The 17508-nt window shown below is 41.0% G+C and overlaps 1 protein-coding gene across 1 annotated transcript in view; it reads left to right on the top strand.

The window, feature by feature from the left end:
• schip1 (schwannomin interacting protein 1) overlaps positions 1-17508 on the top strand; it is a 134946-nt gene that overhangs the window by 36520 nt on the left and 80918 nt on the right. Inside the window, exons 6-8 of the mRNA XM_049726264.2 lie at positions 5332-5396; positions 5485-5556; positions 5789-5924. Coding sequence (XP_049582221.1) covers positions 5332-5396; positions 5485-5556; positions 5789-5924 — 273 coding nt within the window. The remainder of the gene's footprint in view (positions 1-5331; positions 5397-5484; positions 5557-5788; positions 5925-17508) is intronic.

Raw genomic sequence — 17508 nt, 5'->3', positions numbered from 1 at the left:
AGACCGTGACAATTGAAGCAATACACGAGCTTCCAACAAAAACTGCTTTTGTGTTTTTGTTTTTTAATAAGAGTGAGGGGGATGTCCCACTTTGACTGCAACTGGGGGAGAAGGACTTTGCAACTATATGGTCATTGCCTTAAACCTCTTAAAAGCCACGGCCGTCGTAATGGCCTCTTTGCATGTCGTTTTTGAACTTTTGCTTCATTGCTCTTTGCCGGCTTTGACTTCAAGTGCAGTAAAAATAGAACGCATACGTCATTGAGTTGCATTGATTCACCTTTAAAGTTTTTTTTTTTTTGTTGGTGGGCAGCAGTTCGAATTAATTTAGGTTGTCTATACTAAAAAAAGTGGGCAGCCCGAGTGTGTGTTTTTGTGTGTGTATCGCGAAACTAATTGCGTTCATCAGGCAAACAAACACAGCTGGCCAATGTGCTGCGGCGCTGGATGGCGACCCGAGCCCGTGCTGGCTCGGGTTTTGTTGCCAGCGCCTCCCGTCGGGAAGCTCATCAAGTATTGACGAGCGGAGCCAAGTGGAGCAAAAAAAAAATCTCAAAAGTGGAAAACAGAGTTGAAAATGAGCTCAACTTGAAGATGACTTTGTGTTTTTCGACATTTGTCTTCCTGCGCGTTTGTCTTCTCTCTTTGTCTGTCATTCTGCTCCCCTCGGCTGAGTTAAGGGACATTTCGAGGAGCGGCGCAGCTATTTAAATCATCGGTGCGTGTGCGGGCCGATGGGTCCGAAGGTGCGATGGACTGATTTACGCTCCGAATACGGGCTGAGATGAAGGCCATTTGCCAGGCGGGCCATTTCTCTTGTTTCTTCGTTTCTCGGGCCGGACGGCTGGCCTTGGTCCAATTTAATTTCTTCTGGCCCGAAAGACTTCTTCTGATACCTCCGCACGATCTTCGTTCTCACCGGCAACAAGGAAGTGTAGTTTTAAACTCTGACGTGGATGTCGGACCGATACTAATACACCGATACCAATTTAACAGTGGGAGAAATAAGGCAGGTGGAGCGAGAGCTGTCAGTCAAATGTCAGGAACGATGAGTTGTTTTTCTGAGCTGTGTCATATTTGACATGTTTGAGAAGGATTTGCTTTTTATCATCACTTTCACCGCTGTCCATTTTATTTATTTTTTAAATCAGCAAGGACCATCGCAATACTGGGTCAAATTGTGAGATTTATTGATCCTAATAGAAGAAAAGCGAGATCGTATGGAAACATATTATTTTTTATTATCTTATCATAGAAAATGGGATAAGCAGACACGGCTCTAAAGATTCTATTACGAGGAAAGAGTAACGTACGACAGTGAAGAACGACACGGACAATAGCGGGTGGCCGTAAAAATAACCCACGGCACTGCAAAGTCAATATAAAAACAATAAGCAGTATAAAAAGTGAAGAGCTTTGCCGGCAAATTAAAAAATATATAGTCTACAAAGGGCAGCTATTAACTCTTTTTTTTTTTTTTTTTTTGTTTCTTTCTTTTTTGCTTCAGGACAGGGTCCCCTTGTGTCGTAGAATGGATTACAATTTTTGATGTGGTTTTGGATGTGCAGCAACATAAGCCCCGGTAATCCCCCAAGGTGCCACAAGATGGCGCTAATGTGCTGGCTGAATAGGAAAGTAGAAAGCGATTTTGTAAGCTAATTTTTAAATGATATTAAATAGTTTTCTGGGCATCTTTTGTTGTATATTTATGGCTTAAACTATAAATAGAAGCAATTTTTAATATTTTATTTATTTTTCATATTTTATTAATATTTTTTTTAAAATATTCCTCAAGCCATTCCCACGTTTACTGTATACAAATAAAGTCCGTTGTCATCCGCTGAGTAAAAATAGCAGCAGCATCCTGGGGCCATTATTTGAGGAATTATATGCACGTTGCGTTTTGTTTCGGAAATACCACATTTCTCGTGTGTGAACGTCATTTCGCACCTGCACTGGCAAGCTTCTATTCATGGCTCACTTGCAGCTGCAGGTCCTCCAAATGAATGCGCTGCCGTCAGGCAGCATATGAAAGCGCAATAGAAGCTGCGGGGGGCTTCGCTTTTGACCTTTCACCTTCACTCTGGCTGCAATGCGCTTTTATTTCACACCGGTCTCGAATACTCGTACCGGTGACAGGTTTTTTTTTTTGCCAACTTTTTCATTTACTCGCCCTCACTGAGAATCATGTTAGGAGTGTTAGCATGTTAGCGTGTTAGCGCTATCTCCTCTCTTCTTGTTTACGTTCGTCGGGGTTCAAGGTCTCTCCTCCGTCAGAGTTGCTCTTCTCCCGCCATCCCAGACCCTTTCCCTACAATCCGCACGACTCGACCATAAATCCAGCAACACGTGTGCCAACGCACACGTCCGCACACACACACACAACAATCAATACGAGCCTGCTTGGCACTGCCAAAGTCCAAAATGACTATCGATTTTCTGTCAGCGTTGCCTCTAAATTATGCAAGTGTTTAGTTTATGAGATGTTACTTTTTTTGGGGCGAGGGGGGTTTCACTCGAGAGGGTCCACTTTGGCACAGGTGCGCACAGACACAGGTGTGCGGACTTACGCTATGTCGGACGGCAGCATCTCGTCCAAAATGGCAAGCGCGCTAACGTTTCCTTTCCATCCGAAGTAATTACGCAACGTGGAGGGCTGCAGATATTGAAATCGATGCGATGGAGTCGCTCTAAATTGTCCTGCTGAAGTCAGGCTTTTGCTTAAGTGGCGAATATTGCGCCCGGGATTTTCTGTTTGGCAAGCAAACGCTCGCAGCCGCGCTTGGTCGATTCACAGGCGCAACACAAATGAGACACTAGAAACAAAAATAGCTGAAAATGATTGGCTTATTCACACGGATTGTTTGTATTGTCTATCTATCTATCTATCTATCTATCTATCTATCTATCTATCTATCTATCTATCTGTCTGTCTGTCTGTCTGTCTGTCTGTCTGTCTGTCTGTCTGTCTGTCTGTCTGTCTGTCTGTCTGTCTGTCTGTCTGTCTGTCTGTCTGTCTGTCTGTCTGTCTGTCTGTCTGTCTGTCTGTCTGTCTGGTCTGGTCTGGTCTGGTCTGGTCTGTCTGTCTGTCTGTCTGTGTCCTTCCTTCCTTCCTTCCTTCCTTCCTTCCTTCCTTCCTTCCTTCCTTCCTTCCTTCCTTCCTTCCTTCCTTCCTTCCTTCCTTCCTTCCTTCATTCCTTCCTTCGTTCATTCCTTCATTCGTTCATTCCTTCCTTCATTCCTTCCTTCATTCCTTCCTTCTTTCCTTCCTTCTTTCCTTCCTTCATTCCTTCCTTATTTCCTTCTTGCTTTCCTTCCTTCTTTCTTTCATTCCTTCCTTCCTTCTTTCCTTCTTTCCTTCTTTCCTTCCTTCCTTCCTTTCTCCCTTTTTTCTTTCTTTCCTTCCTTCTTTCCTTCCTTTCTTCTTTCCTTCCTTCCTTCTTTCCTTCTTACCTTCTTACCTTCCTTCCTTCTTACCTTCCTTCCTTCCCACCAACTTTCTATTTTTATCTTTCTCTCTCGCTATATAGTACTTCTGGCTTTATCTCACGAGCTATCTCTGGCTATCGTATGGCTTCCATGCCCTCTCTCTCACTCTGAATTGCTCAAACACACCAACGTGTAAGGAAATGGACTGACACATACATTTCCTAGCCCCTTGCTCAAAGCTTATCTCGGTAAACGCTTAACCCCTTAACACTCACCTTAGAGTAAACCACATAGTTCTGTCTCACACACACAAACACACACTTCTGTACAACTTGTGCATCTCTTTCGATATTTTTAGACTCGTTGATGCTCCTTTTCCTGTTTGGTTTTAATCCTCTCCGCCAATTCCCACACGGCACATTTGAAAGCGCCGCGCGTCTGACGGAGACCGGTGCACTTAAAACAAGAGCGACAGCTGCGTTTTCGGGGCGAGGCCGAGAGAAAGGCAGAAAGCTTTGTTCGACAGAAACAAAGCCATAACGACACCGACGAGATCATAGAAAGGTTCGAATCTCCGGCTGGAGATTCATCCTCGTTGGTTTATCCTCCGATTTGCTCTTTTCATCAGACAGCCGCACTTAAAGAGTAAAACAGCACATTGACGCCGTCATTGATCACTAATCACGGCGCTTGATTCGATCTAATGAGCGACTTGTTCCTTGTGGGAGGCCACGTAATGAGAAAAGCAGCACTGGCTGCACCCAATAGCCAAAATAATCCCCTGACTTTCAATTTGAGGAAATGAGGGGACATTAGGGGTTCTGGTTAGCGGAATAATCATTAATGCTCCGGTTGAAATATCGTTGCCGCTAATGAATAAGGGATGAAGTCACCGTTTGGTTTATTCTTGTGCTTGGAGTTTGCTTTGGTTGGGATTCTAAGCGGTGCAGGTCGACCTTGATTTGTTAGAATATTGCAGAGAAGGCAATTTGTCAACATTAAACTTGCATTAGATATTTGGAGCCACTGCACAAGGTTTATTTCATTATTTTGTGTTATTTAAATGTTTACAGCTTAATTGCAACAAAAGAAATTTGAGCAGATTTCTAATTTTCAAGGTTGAATATTTTTTATATTTTCATATATATTTTTTTATGTTTTGTATTTTTAACTTTTTTATATATTTTTTAATCTATATATGTGAGGTGTTTTCGTTATTATTTTTGACATCATACAAACTACCATAAATGTGATCAAGTAAACATTATTTCAAATATATCCTCTTGCTTTAAATCAATTGAGAGAGGTCCTGGAAGGTAAAAACACATTTTTTCCAATGATGCATTGCAGATTTAATAAAACTTCATCCCAACGTTGTACAATTTGTGGCTGATTTTAAAAATGCAACTATTATCTTTGTGAAGGCAGGTGTACCTAATTTTGTGACCCCCCCCCCTCCTTACTGCAATATGCATTCTACTGTTCAGACATTATATTAAAATACGCATGAAATACCAAATAAGCACGACAATATCTCTGAGCGCCTTGATGGGCTCGTCTCCCCCGTACAGCAATGGCACATGGTCCCCGTTAATGTGGAAGCGCGCAGGGGCAGCGGTGCGCTCCAGCCGCTCGTCTGGCGGCCTCGCTTGAACCCCCTTTGGCTCGTCAAGGAAGAACCGCTCCACTTAAACTTTGTTGCTCCCTCGTAATTGAATTAGTCTGCTCAATTATGTCGAGGCAGCCTTGTCCTCATTAGGACGGGAGCCGAATGGGAAGGGAAGGGAAGGGAAGGGGAGGGGGCGAGAGATCCAAGCCGGGCGAGGGAGTGAGAAGGTGAAAGTTATTTTGGTGACTCATTGTCTAGATTTAAAAAAAAAAATGTTTTTGCGTGTCACGCAGGAGCAGCTCGAGAGTCTCCAGAGTGGCTTCAAGCAAACAAATGGCGGCGGGTTCCAGCTGCAGACGTGAGTGGACAACCGAATAAAAAATCGAATAAAAAAGCTCCTCGTATCATTTGTTGTGTTTAAACTTATGTGTCTTCTTCTCCCCCAGCGAGGACCTGCTGGTGGACCAAGACGACAACATCAACATGAACGTGCCGCCCTTTGAGACCAAAGTTTTGATGTGAGTGTTTTAAATGTCGCCGTGAAAAAAACGCTTCAAACTTTCTTGCCGTGATTTACTTCAAGGCCCAGACGACATAAAGCTGACAAGTTGACGGATGATTTTGGAAGAGATAAAAAAAACTAAGAAAACTTTTGCAGGCCCAGGTTGTAATGTGACACGAATAGGTAGCAATTTGGATTTAGTGGAGGGAAAATTGCAGTTTCTTAGCCGTGCTTGTGTTTGTGTTTAGTATCCAACGCGCCTGGCGTGACTTCCTCCAGAGACAAGAAGCGGACAAGAGGAGCCCCTCCCCGTCCTCGCTGTCTTCGTCGGACAAGATGAGCATGTCCATCAGCATGGCCACGCTCTCTGATGGCAGCACCCCGGTGAGTCGTGCGTTGCTGCTGGCGGCATTCGGGAAGATGCTTCTTGGGTTAAATCATTTTTGATTGAATACTTTTAGATTGAATTATGGATAAACAGCAATTACGCCATTTGACTCTTTGTACTACCACATAGATTAAATAAAAAAATAATATTAATAATGTAAGAAAATAATAAATAGTTAAATTAATAGTAATAATGATCATATAATAATAATTATAATAGTGATAATTATTTTCAAAATATTGAATGAAAATGAAAGTGCTTGAATTGGAAAGATGTTTATGCTTGCCAAGATGGCGTGCTGGTGAAAGTTGACTTCAGTTGAGTTCCCCTTCCTGTCCAGAAGGTGGCAGTATATCTTAGCTAACACCTTCAGTGTGCCGACATCCCCCCCCCCCCACCTTCCTCAAACACCGACTAAAATTTGTGTTCACTCCCCACCTAATCCCCGAGACACCAGTCGACAGGCAGGTTAAGTCTCGCAGATGTCTTATTTTCCATCTTAAGGCGCCACTTGTCCGCTGTGTCACTCCAAAGAAAAGCCGAGTAGGACGATTAAGGCGCCACTTGTCCGCTGCGCCGAGTAGGACGATTAGATTTGGATCGAGTGGATAAAAGGAGGTCAGGTGGTCGAGCGCCGAGACGAGACTGTGAAATGCGTTCATTCACTTTCTCGTGACGATTAAGTCGTCTGACGGCCGCACGTTTTTTTGGATCCCTGGAAAATGCTTAGCTCATCACAAACATAGAAATATAGACTGAGCATCCGTGACCCCCAAACACACACGCACGGTCGTATTTTCCCGAGACACAGCAGCAATGTGGTCTCCGTCTCCAACGTGATTGCATGTGTAACCTTTGACCCTCCGGCATTCGTCTTGGAAGAGCCGTGTGTATATGTGTGTGTGTGCCGTACAGAGAAAAACAATTGAAGTTGTGCTCATGCAATTTTTAGGCGGGATGAAACACGTGTGACACTGACGAGCTCCAACAGCCGGCTCGTCGCCATGGCGATGCGCTACAGTCTTTGTTTATTATCGATCCTCGCGCTCCATAGCAACGAGGCAGAAATGATAGCTTTCATTAAGCTAGCCTAACGAAACTCGAAATTTTATGCGCCATTATGAATCAGCTGTCGGGATTTTATTGTTTCATAATATTGTCCGGGCGCATCAAGCCACACACATGGCGATCACGTGTCAACACACAAACATGTCAACATGTGATGACTCCCCGACTTCAATTTCAGACTGTCGGCGTGATGGATGCGTGTTTATAACTGCTCGTCAATCAGTCTAGTTTGGAGGGGGGGTGACTAAATTACGACATTCATTGGAACGCTTGAATTGCTTCTGTGGCATTTTAGCGGTGGGAGCTGTCCAGTTTTGTGGTGCTGATTTGTGTTGCTGGAGCGGATTATGGCCGCTAGAGGGCAATGTGGCGCTATAAGAACTTCAGCGCTGACTGCATGAAGTCAGCGCGAGTTTTAGTTGTTTTGATCACTCTCCATTCTTATCGGGATTTATTTGTTGTGGCGACATGATTATGTCACGTTTGAACATGATTTAATCCCTATTTATCTCGTTATGTATTTTATTGCAATAAGTGCATTCCTCTTTGTTTATTTGAACCTGATTCCTTTTATTGAATGTCCTTCAATCGTCCTGGTCTGTCCATTGTTGTCCTCATCTTCCTTTTTGCCTGTGCCTATGGAAGTCTGGCAGCAGAGATAAGATACGTTTGGTAAAATTTGGTGAATTTCAAGGGGCTAGGAATTGAAAGGGGTTAGTGGGAGACGTTTAATGTAGCACGTGCACAAAGCGGCGACTTCCTCCTCCGAGATTGTTGTTTAGCCGCCTTTTGCTTCTAAAGGTTAGCTTCAGAGCTGTCCCGGAATAACCCGCCACCATTTTTTTTTTCTCTGGCTCATCACTACACAAAGCTTTTAGAACCTCAGGAGATTACCGAGCCACCGGGTTGCTGCAAGTATTTAACTCTGTAAAAAGCTTCCTTTTTGTGTTCACTGCACAAGCTGTCATTGCTATGGATGGAGGGATGCGGTTAAGGTCACGCATTGTGTCAGCGCTGCAGAATGGTTATTACACTAAAGGCTCAGCATTATCACGCTATGAATGACTTTAGCCCTCAGGCTCACCTCTCTTGGGTTTACTGTAATGAAGCCTGCCGTGTCGCTTATATATATATATATATGTGTGTGTGTGTGTTAGCATTAGCTATTATATTAACATTAGCATATATTTTTTATATACATTAGCATTATTACTGTATATGTAAATAATGCCTCTAGTGAATCTTCTTAATTTATGCAGTGTACCTAATATTGTGGTGAATGAACGCACATCCAAATCACTACAGCGCCACCTGCCAAGCTACGAGTGAGCTGCGCATATTCGCCAGCCCGCTTCATTTTCACCTGGATGATATTTGGTAATCATGCAAATTGCATATACACGGTCCGCCTTCGGAATTGAATGTTCACCTCCCACTCGTCGCGGAGAGAAAGGTGCGGCGCTTTTTACAATCCTGTTACAGTAATACCACATACAATGGTAGGACGATTTAGGGATTCTGTCAAATTACTTTACCAACGACTCACGGAGGCGGACTGGTTTAATCTTAATCTCTTTTTTTCTTCCTGCAAATTGATTGACAAGACAGCCGACACTGCTGCTTCTTATTCCCCGGGAGAAGGCCGGACGAGCAGATTTCAAGCTTTAATGAACATAATCCCTCCTGTTGTAATCTCTCACCTAGATATAAAGTTGTGCAAGATGCTAGCTTCTTCTAGCGGCGGCAGTGACTCGCCGGCGTGAGCGTTATTGATGGACAAAATCATTAGTGACCTTTCCCTCGCCGGCTGAAGATGCGCTGTGCAATTTCAGCCCTCTTGTGAACGTAACCCGCCGCACTCGCTGAAAGCTTGAATGAGCTCGCGGAGTGACATTCGTTTGACTCCTTGGATTTAGATGTGATACTCGTGGACGTTCAAATCACCTCACCCCCATGTGTTATATAAAATGGAATTGGAGGCCTACTCAGCCGCTCACCTGACATCAAAACTGCGACAGATGACATTTAATACAATCTATTCCGCTTCCAGATGTGTGCATTTAAATACATTCAACATTGAGCTATGTGATTGTTGATCTGAATCTGAATCTGAATCTGAATCGAACAACCCCAATTTCCATATTCTCAATTCAACCTCTATGGGCGACATTTTAGTTAATATTTTTAATATTCTCTAAACTCAACAACAATAACTCATAAGTGTGCAACCCTTCCATGAACTTAAATGGAATGGAAGTCTAAGAATGCTGATATAGACTTTTATTTATTTATTTATTTATTTATTTATTTACTAAATTGGGGGGAAACATCGTGCATATCCTACTGGGAGCAAGAACTCGTCTAGTCTAGATAGTCTACTGTTTACCCTGAGGAAAAGTGCTTTAAAAATTTAGATGGAAGTCAGTTATCTCATGCTGTAATACCAGTAAGATCCACTGGGGGTCACTGTTCTGCTTTTGTGTAGAGTCCCTGGCAGCCTGCTACAGATCCAGTAAAGCTGCACAGCAAAAAGGATTGTCATGCCTCTCTGGGGGGTGATGCTCTTTTTTGTTTATGGGACACTATCAGAACACAATCGTTCTGAGTCCGACACATTCGTGCTGTGGTTTTTTTCCTCGATAATATGGTCAAAAGAAGCGTTTTTAAGAGCCTTGTGTCAAGGCGTTTTTCTCTCACATCAGCACCACAACGGGGTGCTTCTTTCAAAGAGAATACGCTTTTATCATCATTTTGCCGTCTTTAAAAGGCCACAATTTGCTCTTTCATCCCTTCTCCTTGAGCCTTTTTAATTCCATGCAGCGGCAATTAAATATGAAAGTGTTTCTGGGTGACGTCAGACTGTTCGCTGGCTCTGATGTGCACGTTCCACAGCGGCGGCCCATTATCCCGCTCATCCCGCCGTCACCGGCCAACAAGGCCATAATTGAGCATTATGTCCAATTTGGGAGACTGCGGACATAAAAAGCAACAGATTGATGCCGTAAAAATTCATCCCAGGTCTGAGATCTATTGATTGGGGTCTCGCACAGTTAATCAAGGCAATATTGGCCACATTGTGCAAAGTGTCTGAGTTTTATGCGAGGTCTTGTTTGCTCAAAGTCTGATTTTTTTTTTCCTTTAAACGATTATTATTCTGTGCTGCTCTCCGTGGTAATTACAAAAAAGAGGAATCGAGCATGAGTTGGAATCTGATCGCAAAGTATGAAGGGGGTGTTTACACTTACGCAACCACAATCGTTACGTTTCTTTTGTTTGTTTGTTTGTATATCTCCTCTTTTTTATAGGTCACATCAATAGTGGAAAGTATCTCTTTTTTTATCTCGCAAAAACCTTACCTTTGAACAGGGGTGTGTAGACTTTTTATACACAATACCTGTGTGTATATCCAATCCAGGCGAACCTGGCGCTGGAGGTCTTGATGATGTAAGGTGTGCTTAAAATCAGAAAACAAATCATAACCTCCCGGAGTTTCCTGTGATAGCGACAGCTGCCTTTCACTTCATCCGTTATGCAACTCAAACAATCTGGCTGCTTATTCAAGCCCACTGCCAGTGCACAGTGACTGCCTTTTTATAATATATGGATGTGTGTGTGTGAGTGTGTGTGTGTGTGTGTGTCTTAAAGCGAGTGCTCCGCCACTCGTAACCATCTAAGCTGTGATTTGTATTAAAATGGTGAACTAGGGAGAAGATACTTTTTTGTTTCTTGCTTTATCGGTTTGGCATTTGGAGTGGAGGATTCCCACGAGGGAGCAAGGGAGGAAGCCGATTGAACAGAAAGGAGATAAAAAGAGGAGCGAGAGAGAGAGAGAGAGAGAGAGGGGCCATCCTCCATCCCGCTGAGTGATTGGCTCTCCAGAGAGAAATAAACTGATTTGTGATTAATGAAAAGATGGAGAAGAGCTTCCCACCCCCTTTTTTTTTTCATACCCCTCCTGCTTTCAATTCTCTTCTGCCCGTCTAACTCTTTTGCCCAGAAAATCCATCACCGTAATGATGTCATGTGTAGGAGATGATGAGAGAGCTGATTAAAAAAAAAAAAAAAGGATAAAGTCCACTAATAATAAAAACTGTACTGTATTGTCACTCATAGGCTGGATAAAAATAAGGTGAACTCTTCTTAGTGTGTGTCCCTGCTGTTTGGATTATACTGCCCCCAGGTGGCCAAGTCATACATAGCAGTGGCATTGAAATGAAGCAAAAAAAAAAAAAAGAGGCCACAATTGTTTTTTTTTTTTCATAAAGTAAAATAGAAAAAAAAAAAATTGGGGGGGGAATTTTGGAGGGAGCTGGAACAGATTAATGACATACCATTCATTTGAAAGGGGATTGATGATTTGAGATATGAACGCCTTGACCAGCTCTTTTTTTTTTATTATTTCAACAGTAGATTTGGTCATTCTCTGAGTCCTTTGATGACCCATCTCAACCCACAAACGCAATCCCATAGACTGACGTGTTTCGAGAAACTACTTTTCTGTCTGTGAGTTAAATCACAGCATTTCACTTGGCATAGTTCAAACCGGGATAATTACTTGGGGAGCTTTATAAATGCTTGTATCTGAATATATCGAGAGATGCAGCGAGCGCTGACTTTCTGTTCTCGGCAGAACATCAAAGACGTTGCCGATGGGCCCCGTGGCACGCATTTCTGTTTGGATGTTCATAGGAGGGCCTGGAGAGAATTTTTTGGGAAGGTTCACACCTGAGATCTTTGCAGACAATGTAGTTTTTCTGGATTCACCATATTGTGACTTTATTTACGGAGGTCAGTGGAGTCATTTGTTGTATTGTAGCTGGTGCAACTTCCTTCGCAAAGTCTTTAGTCAACAAGATGTTTTCTAGTGTAGCTTTAATAAGTGTAGCTTTTGTAATAAATGCTTCGGAGCTTCCTTTTTGTCCTACTTTTTGTTTTATTAATTCATTGTGTCCTTTTATGTACTCTTGGGATTTTTTTATGCTAATTGTGTACATATGGTGTGTTATTGTGATTCTTCATCCTGACAAAGGTTTTTATTTATGTGGTGTGGGTACAACATATTGCTCACGTCCTCTTTTTTTTTTTTTAAAGTGTGTTAATAGGAGACTATTAACTATTTAACTTTAAAATTTTCAAAGATCTATTGAACTTATTGCTTTAAAGCCTAAATTGAAAATTGTCAGTATAAAATAAAAATATATTTTATTCACTCTTGTATAATGTTCATTTTAATTTTTTAAAGTCCCAAAATATTGATACAGACTAATGAGTACAAAGTTTTTATTCATCACAAAATATGTAAAATAATGTTACATCATTATATAATTCAAGTTTTTAAAATGTATTAACCACGCAAGGTCCGTTTTTATTCCTTCTTTGTTATTTAGAAGAGAGAGATTAACCACATGATGATCATCTTTGATTATCTTACTTGATAAATAGTTTATTTGCTGGAGAAGGTGCTCGAGTGCTCTGCATTGTCTGTGCATGTGTGCCCAAGCTGTTTCGCCCCACAGCGTGGTTAAATATTTCATCAGATGATTTTTTCCTCTCTGCAGCAGACAGCTGCTAAGCTGCTGAAAACGACCCGAGTGTCTCACACACCGTAAATATATTCAATTTATACATCTATCATAGTTTGTTTCTGGATATTTGTACAGTATTGAATGGCACTATGTATTGGTGGGATGTTAGCTTTCTTTTCAAGTTTAATAATTCTGATATGCAGACAAATCTTTGAGTAGCAATCGAAAATATAATCACATTCATAGCTTCTTCCAGATTTTAGTCTGAGGACAGAAAATAATGTTTTATAATGTTTAATTATGTTCTATTTGAGTTAAGTGTGCTTAGCTAGTGGCAACGCAAAATGGCCGCCAGTGGTTTGTTCATAAGCAGTTCAGATTCTTATATCAGCTAGCGGGTGTGCTAGCTCGCTCGCTAGCTAATGATAATAGGACATTACAGAAATAGTAAACATCCTAATGATTTGAAAAATATTAGCCAAATTGCTTTGTGGGTGGAGCACAGTTAGCAATTTGCAAAATATGGTATTATTCATAACGTAACGACGTAAAAGATAGTATGTTGTTTTGCTTTAAATTCTACTAAATAATATTGATGCATGCAAATGTGAATACCGTCGTGTCATGCTGAAATATGATGATGATAATGATAGTAATGATCATGACAATGCAATACATTTGCAGGAAGTCATTTCTTTCACACACATTATTAACATTCATAATATATGAAGCAGGGACAGTGCTCGGGAGGAATATTAAGGAGTCCAGGTCAAACCTACCCTTATTTGTCATATTTAGCCGTGGTATTTGGACGCATCGACATTAGCCTTAGCCCGTGTGCGGTTCCCGAATGTGTTAAGAACTCGCTGGCCTGTGCTTCCATATGCACGCCTGGCCGCGCTGGCTTTGACTTACCGCTCGATGATCTAATTCCCTTTCCAACAAGACATGTTTCTTTGCTCCCGGGACACGTTGTTCACTCTGTACAGCGCACCACTGCTCGCTCTGCAATATTTAAAAGCTGCCAGCGGTGCACGCTTCACGATGCCGCTCGGACTTGGATCGGAAAGCGGCTGGCAATGTGTCATGAATTACTGATCTGATAAGTGATTTCATCAAATATTCCAGTCATTTGCTTTGCTGTGACAAACATATTGATTTTACACAGTAAAATGCAGTAGCTAATGATTGAATGCAAATTTAATGTTAAGTTAAATATAATTGAACTGTAGCTAACATGTACGGTGCTAAATGCTAGTGAGTATGAGTGGATCATAAAATGAATGGAATGCACAGTTTGATGATTTATTTGGGTGATTCTTTCGCATACCACTAGAGGGAGCCTGGGTACCACTTTTTGAGAACCACTAACGATAAGGTCAAAGTATGATTGGCTTTGATATAGACGCCTAAGCCACATTATCCAAATAGCTTTATTTTATTCCATCTCACTGTGTACCCATTGCATAATATGTCACAAAGTCAAAGGTCGTTGTCCCCAACCCATCCATCATGTATCCCGAACAGCAAGAGACTGCACAAATGATTATTTTCCATAAACACCAGTTGCATGACATGAGTTCTTGTATGCAACCACTTGCCTATAAGCATGGTAATGGGCACCGCATGGCAATGCCTATTCAAATATTCATGCGCCTCACAGGTACTGTACGTATGTGTGACTGTTTACCTACTAAGCATTAATGCATGCATGCATGTTAGCCTGACACACTGCAGGTGGTTCATTTCACAGTTCCATCTTGGCAAGAGAGGCTAAAGAAACAATTTTGTAGTGTTTGTGTGTATATATATATATATATATATATATATATACATGAAAAAGAATATATACATTTTTTTTCTTAAATAAATATATATATTTATATATATATATATTATTTTATATTTATATTTATTTATATATATAATATATAATATATATAAATATATATTTATATATATTTATATTTTATATATTTATATATTTCACATAGATATATATTTTATTTTTTATTTTTTTCCCATAATTTTCTGCTGAAAATACATGATCTCCTACAATAAGTATATCTTAACGGAAATCCTAGTCGTGTTTCTTGTATGCTGTCATGTGGCGGAACAAAGTGCGGCATCCCCAAAGATTGCCCGTCACACGCTTTAAGTTTCCGAGCATGTCCATCTCCTAGTATTTATGTGACTTAATTACATCTGAGAAGTAGCGAGGCTGTCTTGCATATTCCAGCTCCATTTATCACGTAGACAACATTTCCGGGCTCTTCCCCCCTCCTCCTGTTTAAATATGAATATGCCGGGTGCGTTTGTAATACTGAAGCTGTCAGTTCAATGGGCGCCTTTAATTACACGCTATCTAATGTGCTATCTGCCCCGCCGTCCAAAGGCCCCCCGGCCACCTTTCTGTAGGAAATGAGTAAAATGGGCTCATTTTTTATTAAATAAGAGCAACGGTGAGCTTAAAGTAGAGCTGTGGATAATACGAGCTAGGTCCAATCGTGTCTTCATTTTCCTCGTGGCGGAGTTTATCATTCGCTTAGATGCGACGGCACACTGCCATCTGATGGAAATGGAAGTGACCACCAGCCAGACATGCGCCAAACAGAGACTTATTTATTAAATCAAAGTGCCAATCTAAAACTATTTTATATACAAATGTGGCTGTACTTTAAATGTTTGAATACAAACGGTGCAGCAGCACATGTAGACAGACGTTATAACAATACTTTTTTTTATTGTCTGTTGGCGGGAATGAATTAGCGGCTTGTATATTCATTTCAAAGGGAATTCAACTCGTATTTCACTGTGCAGTAAATATATTTCCAGTCATCTGTTTGAGGGAAGCATTAGTCTGTTGTAAATGATGCAGCAAGCCACAAATTGGGGCACGGCGTCTATGAGAGGCGTCGCCACTGTTTGAGGAATGACGCTATTATCTGTCAGTGTCACCTTACAAGGCTCATTGCTTATTCTCATCAAGGTTCATGAAATCCGGAAAGCTTTTTAATTTGTATCCATCCATTCAAGCTAATTTCCATCATTCATGTCCTCATTAGTTGAGCTGAAATTTACTGAATTTGGGCGAGAGGCGGAGCATAACCTGGATTGGCTGTCTGCCAATGCTTATTTCATTTTTTTTTTTTATTGTGTGAGGCAATTAGCCAAAAAAAGAAAAAAAGTTGAATCCTCCGAACGCCGAGTCGGACGTGTGCGAACAAACAGGTCAAGAGGACAATGACATCGTCCTTGACCTCAATGAAGCGCATTGATTTAAGCGTCCGTGTAGACATGCCATGGGAGGAAGAGGAGAAAAAGATTTATGAGGTCTTCCTCCCTCCAAGGTAATCTACTTTTAAGTGCAGTGAAAGATGCAAAGAAGCGCTTCCCTCGGGGATGCGCCGCGCTCTTATTTCTGCTACAATATTTTATATTCTGTTTTTGGCTTTTCTTTTTTTACCCCCCCCTTATGTTCACTTAATGTCCCCTTACTGCCTGCAATTGTTTTGTGACTTCAGTGCAAACATTGTGAAAGATTTAGAGCCATGTTGTTCCTTACATGAGGATGAAATAATGACAAAAGTCCTCATCAAGGGCTTTCATATGAGTTATGAGTCGATGGTGTTGGTTGTAAATTGATTTGTGACCTCGTTGCTAGTCAAATTTGTCCTCGGGCACAAAATGACATCAACATAAAAAAAAAAAAATCACTATATCAGTGTGTGACTATCTCGGCTTGAAGGTTTTTTTGTTGTTGTTGTTGAGCCTAGCTTAGTTTTGCACTCGGAAAAATAATATCAATAATTAATAATTCAATAATTTCAATTTATAGCCAATAGATCTGCACGTTGGGGGAGGAGCTAAGTTTAGCCTGGGTCGTTGACGGATGTTAATAAGTCTCAACCCCAAAAAAATATTTTTTTTTAAGGGTGATGTAAGATAAGTTTCAAAATCAATTTGTTGGTCATAGTATATGCTATATTTGTGCTTTAAATTAAAAAAAAAATCATAAATAATAATAATAGTGGCGGTCAATTGCTCATGTTTTTTTTCCTTTCACGGTAGGTCTCAGTCCCTGCAAAAAATATGCGTACTGAAATGCCAGTAATATAATAATAAAATGTGCTAAGTGAGGCCAGAACCTTTTTTCACTCCCTCTTCCTGGCTTGACCGCTTTTTAAATGTCTACCTTTGAATCATAAGAAGGCAGCTCTCCAGAGTCTTTTTCTTTTTTTTTTTTTTTCTCCCCTCAAGGGAATCTTTTAACCACTGCGCTGTAGTCAGTTTTCTGCGACTCCTTATCGACCGCCTTCCACTTGTTATCACAATTTAAGAAGATTCCGGATGATCAAACTCATGAGGGAAAATTGATGACTCTTTGGGGGGGCTCGTTTTTGTCTTGTATAACAGACCGAAAGCAAAGACGAATGTAATATCAGAGGCGGGGCTTCGTGTCAGCCGGTTAATAAAATGCCTTTGTTTGTTTGTTCAAGAAAAGAGGCAGAGCGGAAGACGCCAAGCTAATTACGGCCGATTGTTCAAACGAGCGTCAGGCTGATCGATTGATATAACAGTCGATTCATCTACGGCAGATTAATATGTTTTAACCACTAATGACTGTTTGAATGAATTCCCTCACTTTGCATACATTGTTTTTTTTGGCTGTTATTAGCATATGACACCTTTTTATTTTAATTTCCTGGAAATTCAGGTGATCACGTTCGCCAGGGAAAAAAATTACAAATAATCAAAGAAATGAAACAAAGCCTTTCTCAAGCAGAAAATGTATAATACAGGCATGAAGGATTTATTATTTATATTATCTGCTCAACCAAAGAAAAGCAATTTTGTTTTTACTGTCATTTTTCCAGCACAATGGATTGCTTTTTTTTTTTTTTTTTTTTTGGGGGGGAAAGCAGAAGAAACTTTTAATCCTTATGACTACAGACAGAAAATAATTGAGTCTGAAAGAATCACACAC

This window comes from Syngnathus scovelli, chromosome 7 (assembly GCF_024217435.2).
Source record: "Syngnathus scovelli strain Florida chromosome 7, RoL_Ssco_1.2, whole genome shotgun sequence".
NCBI lineage: Eukaryota > Metazoa > Chordata > Actinopteri > Syngnathiformes > Syngnathidae > Syngnathus > Syngnathus scovelli.
The sequence above is the reverse complement of the archived record's forward strand: the minus strand, read 5'-3'. Positions and strand labels throughout refer to the sequence as shown.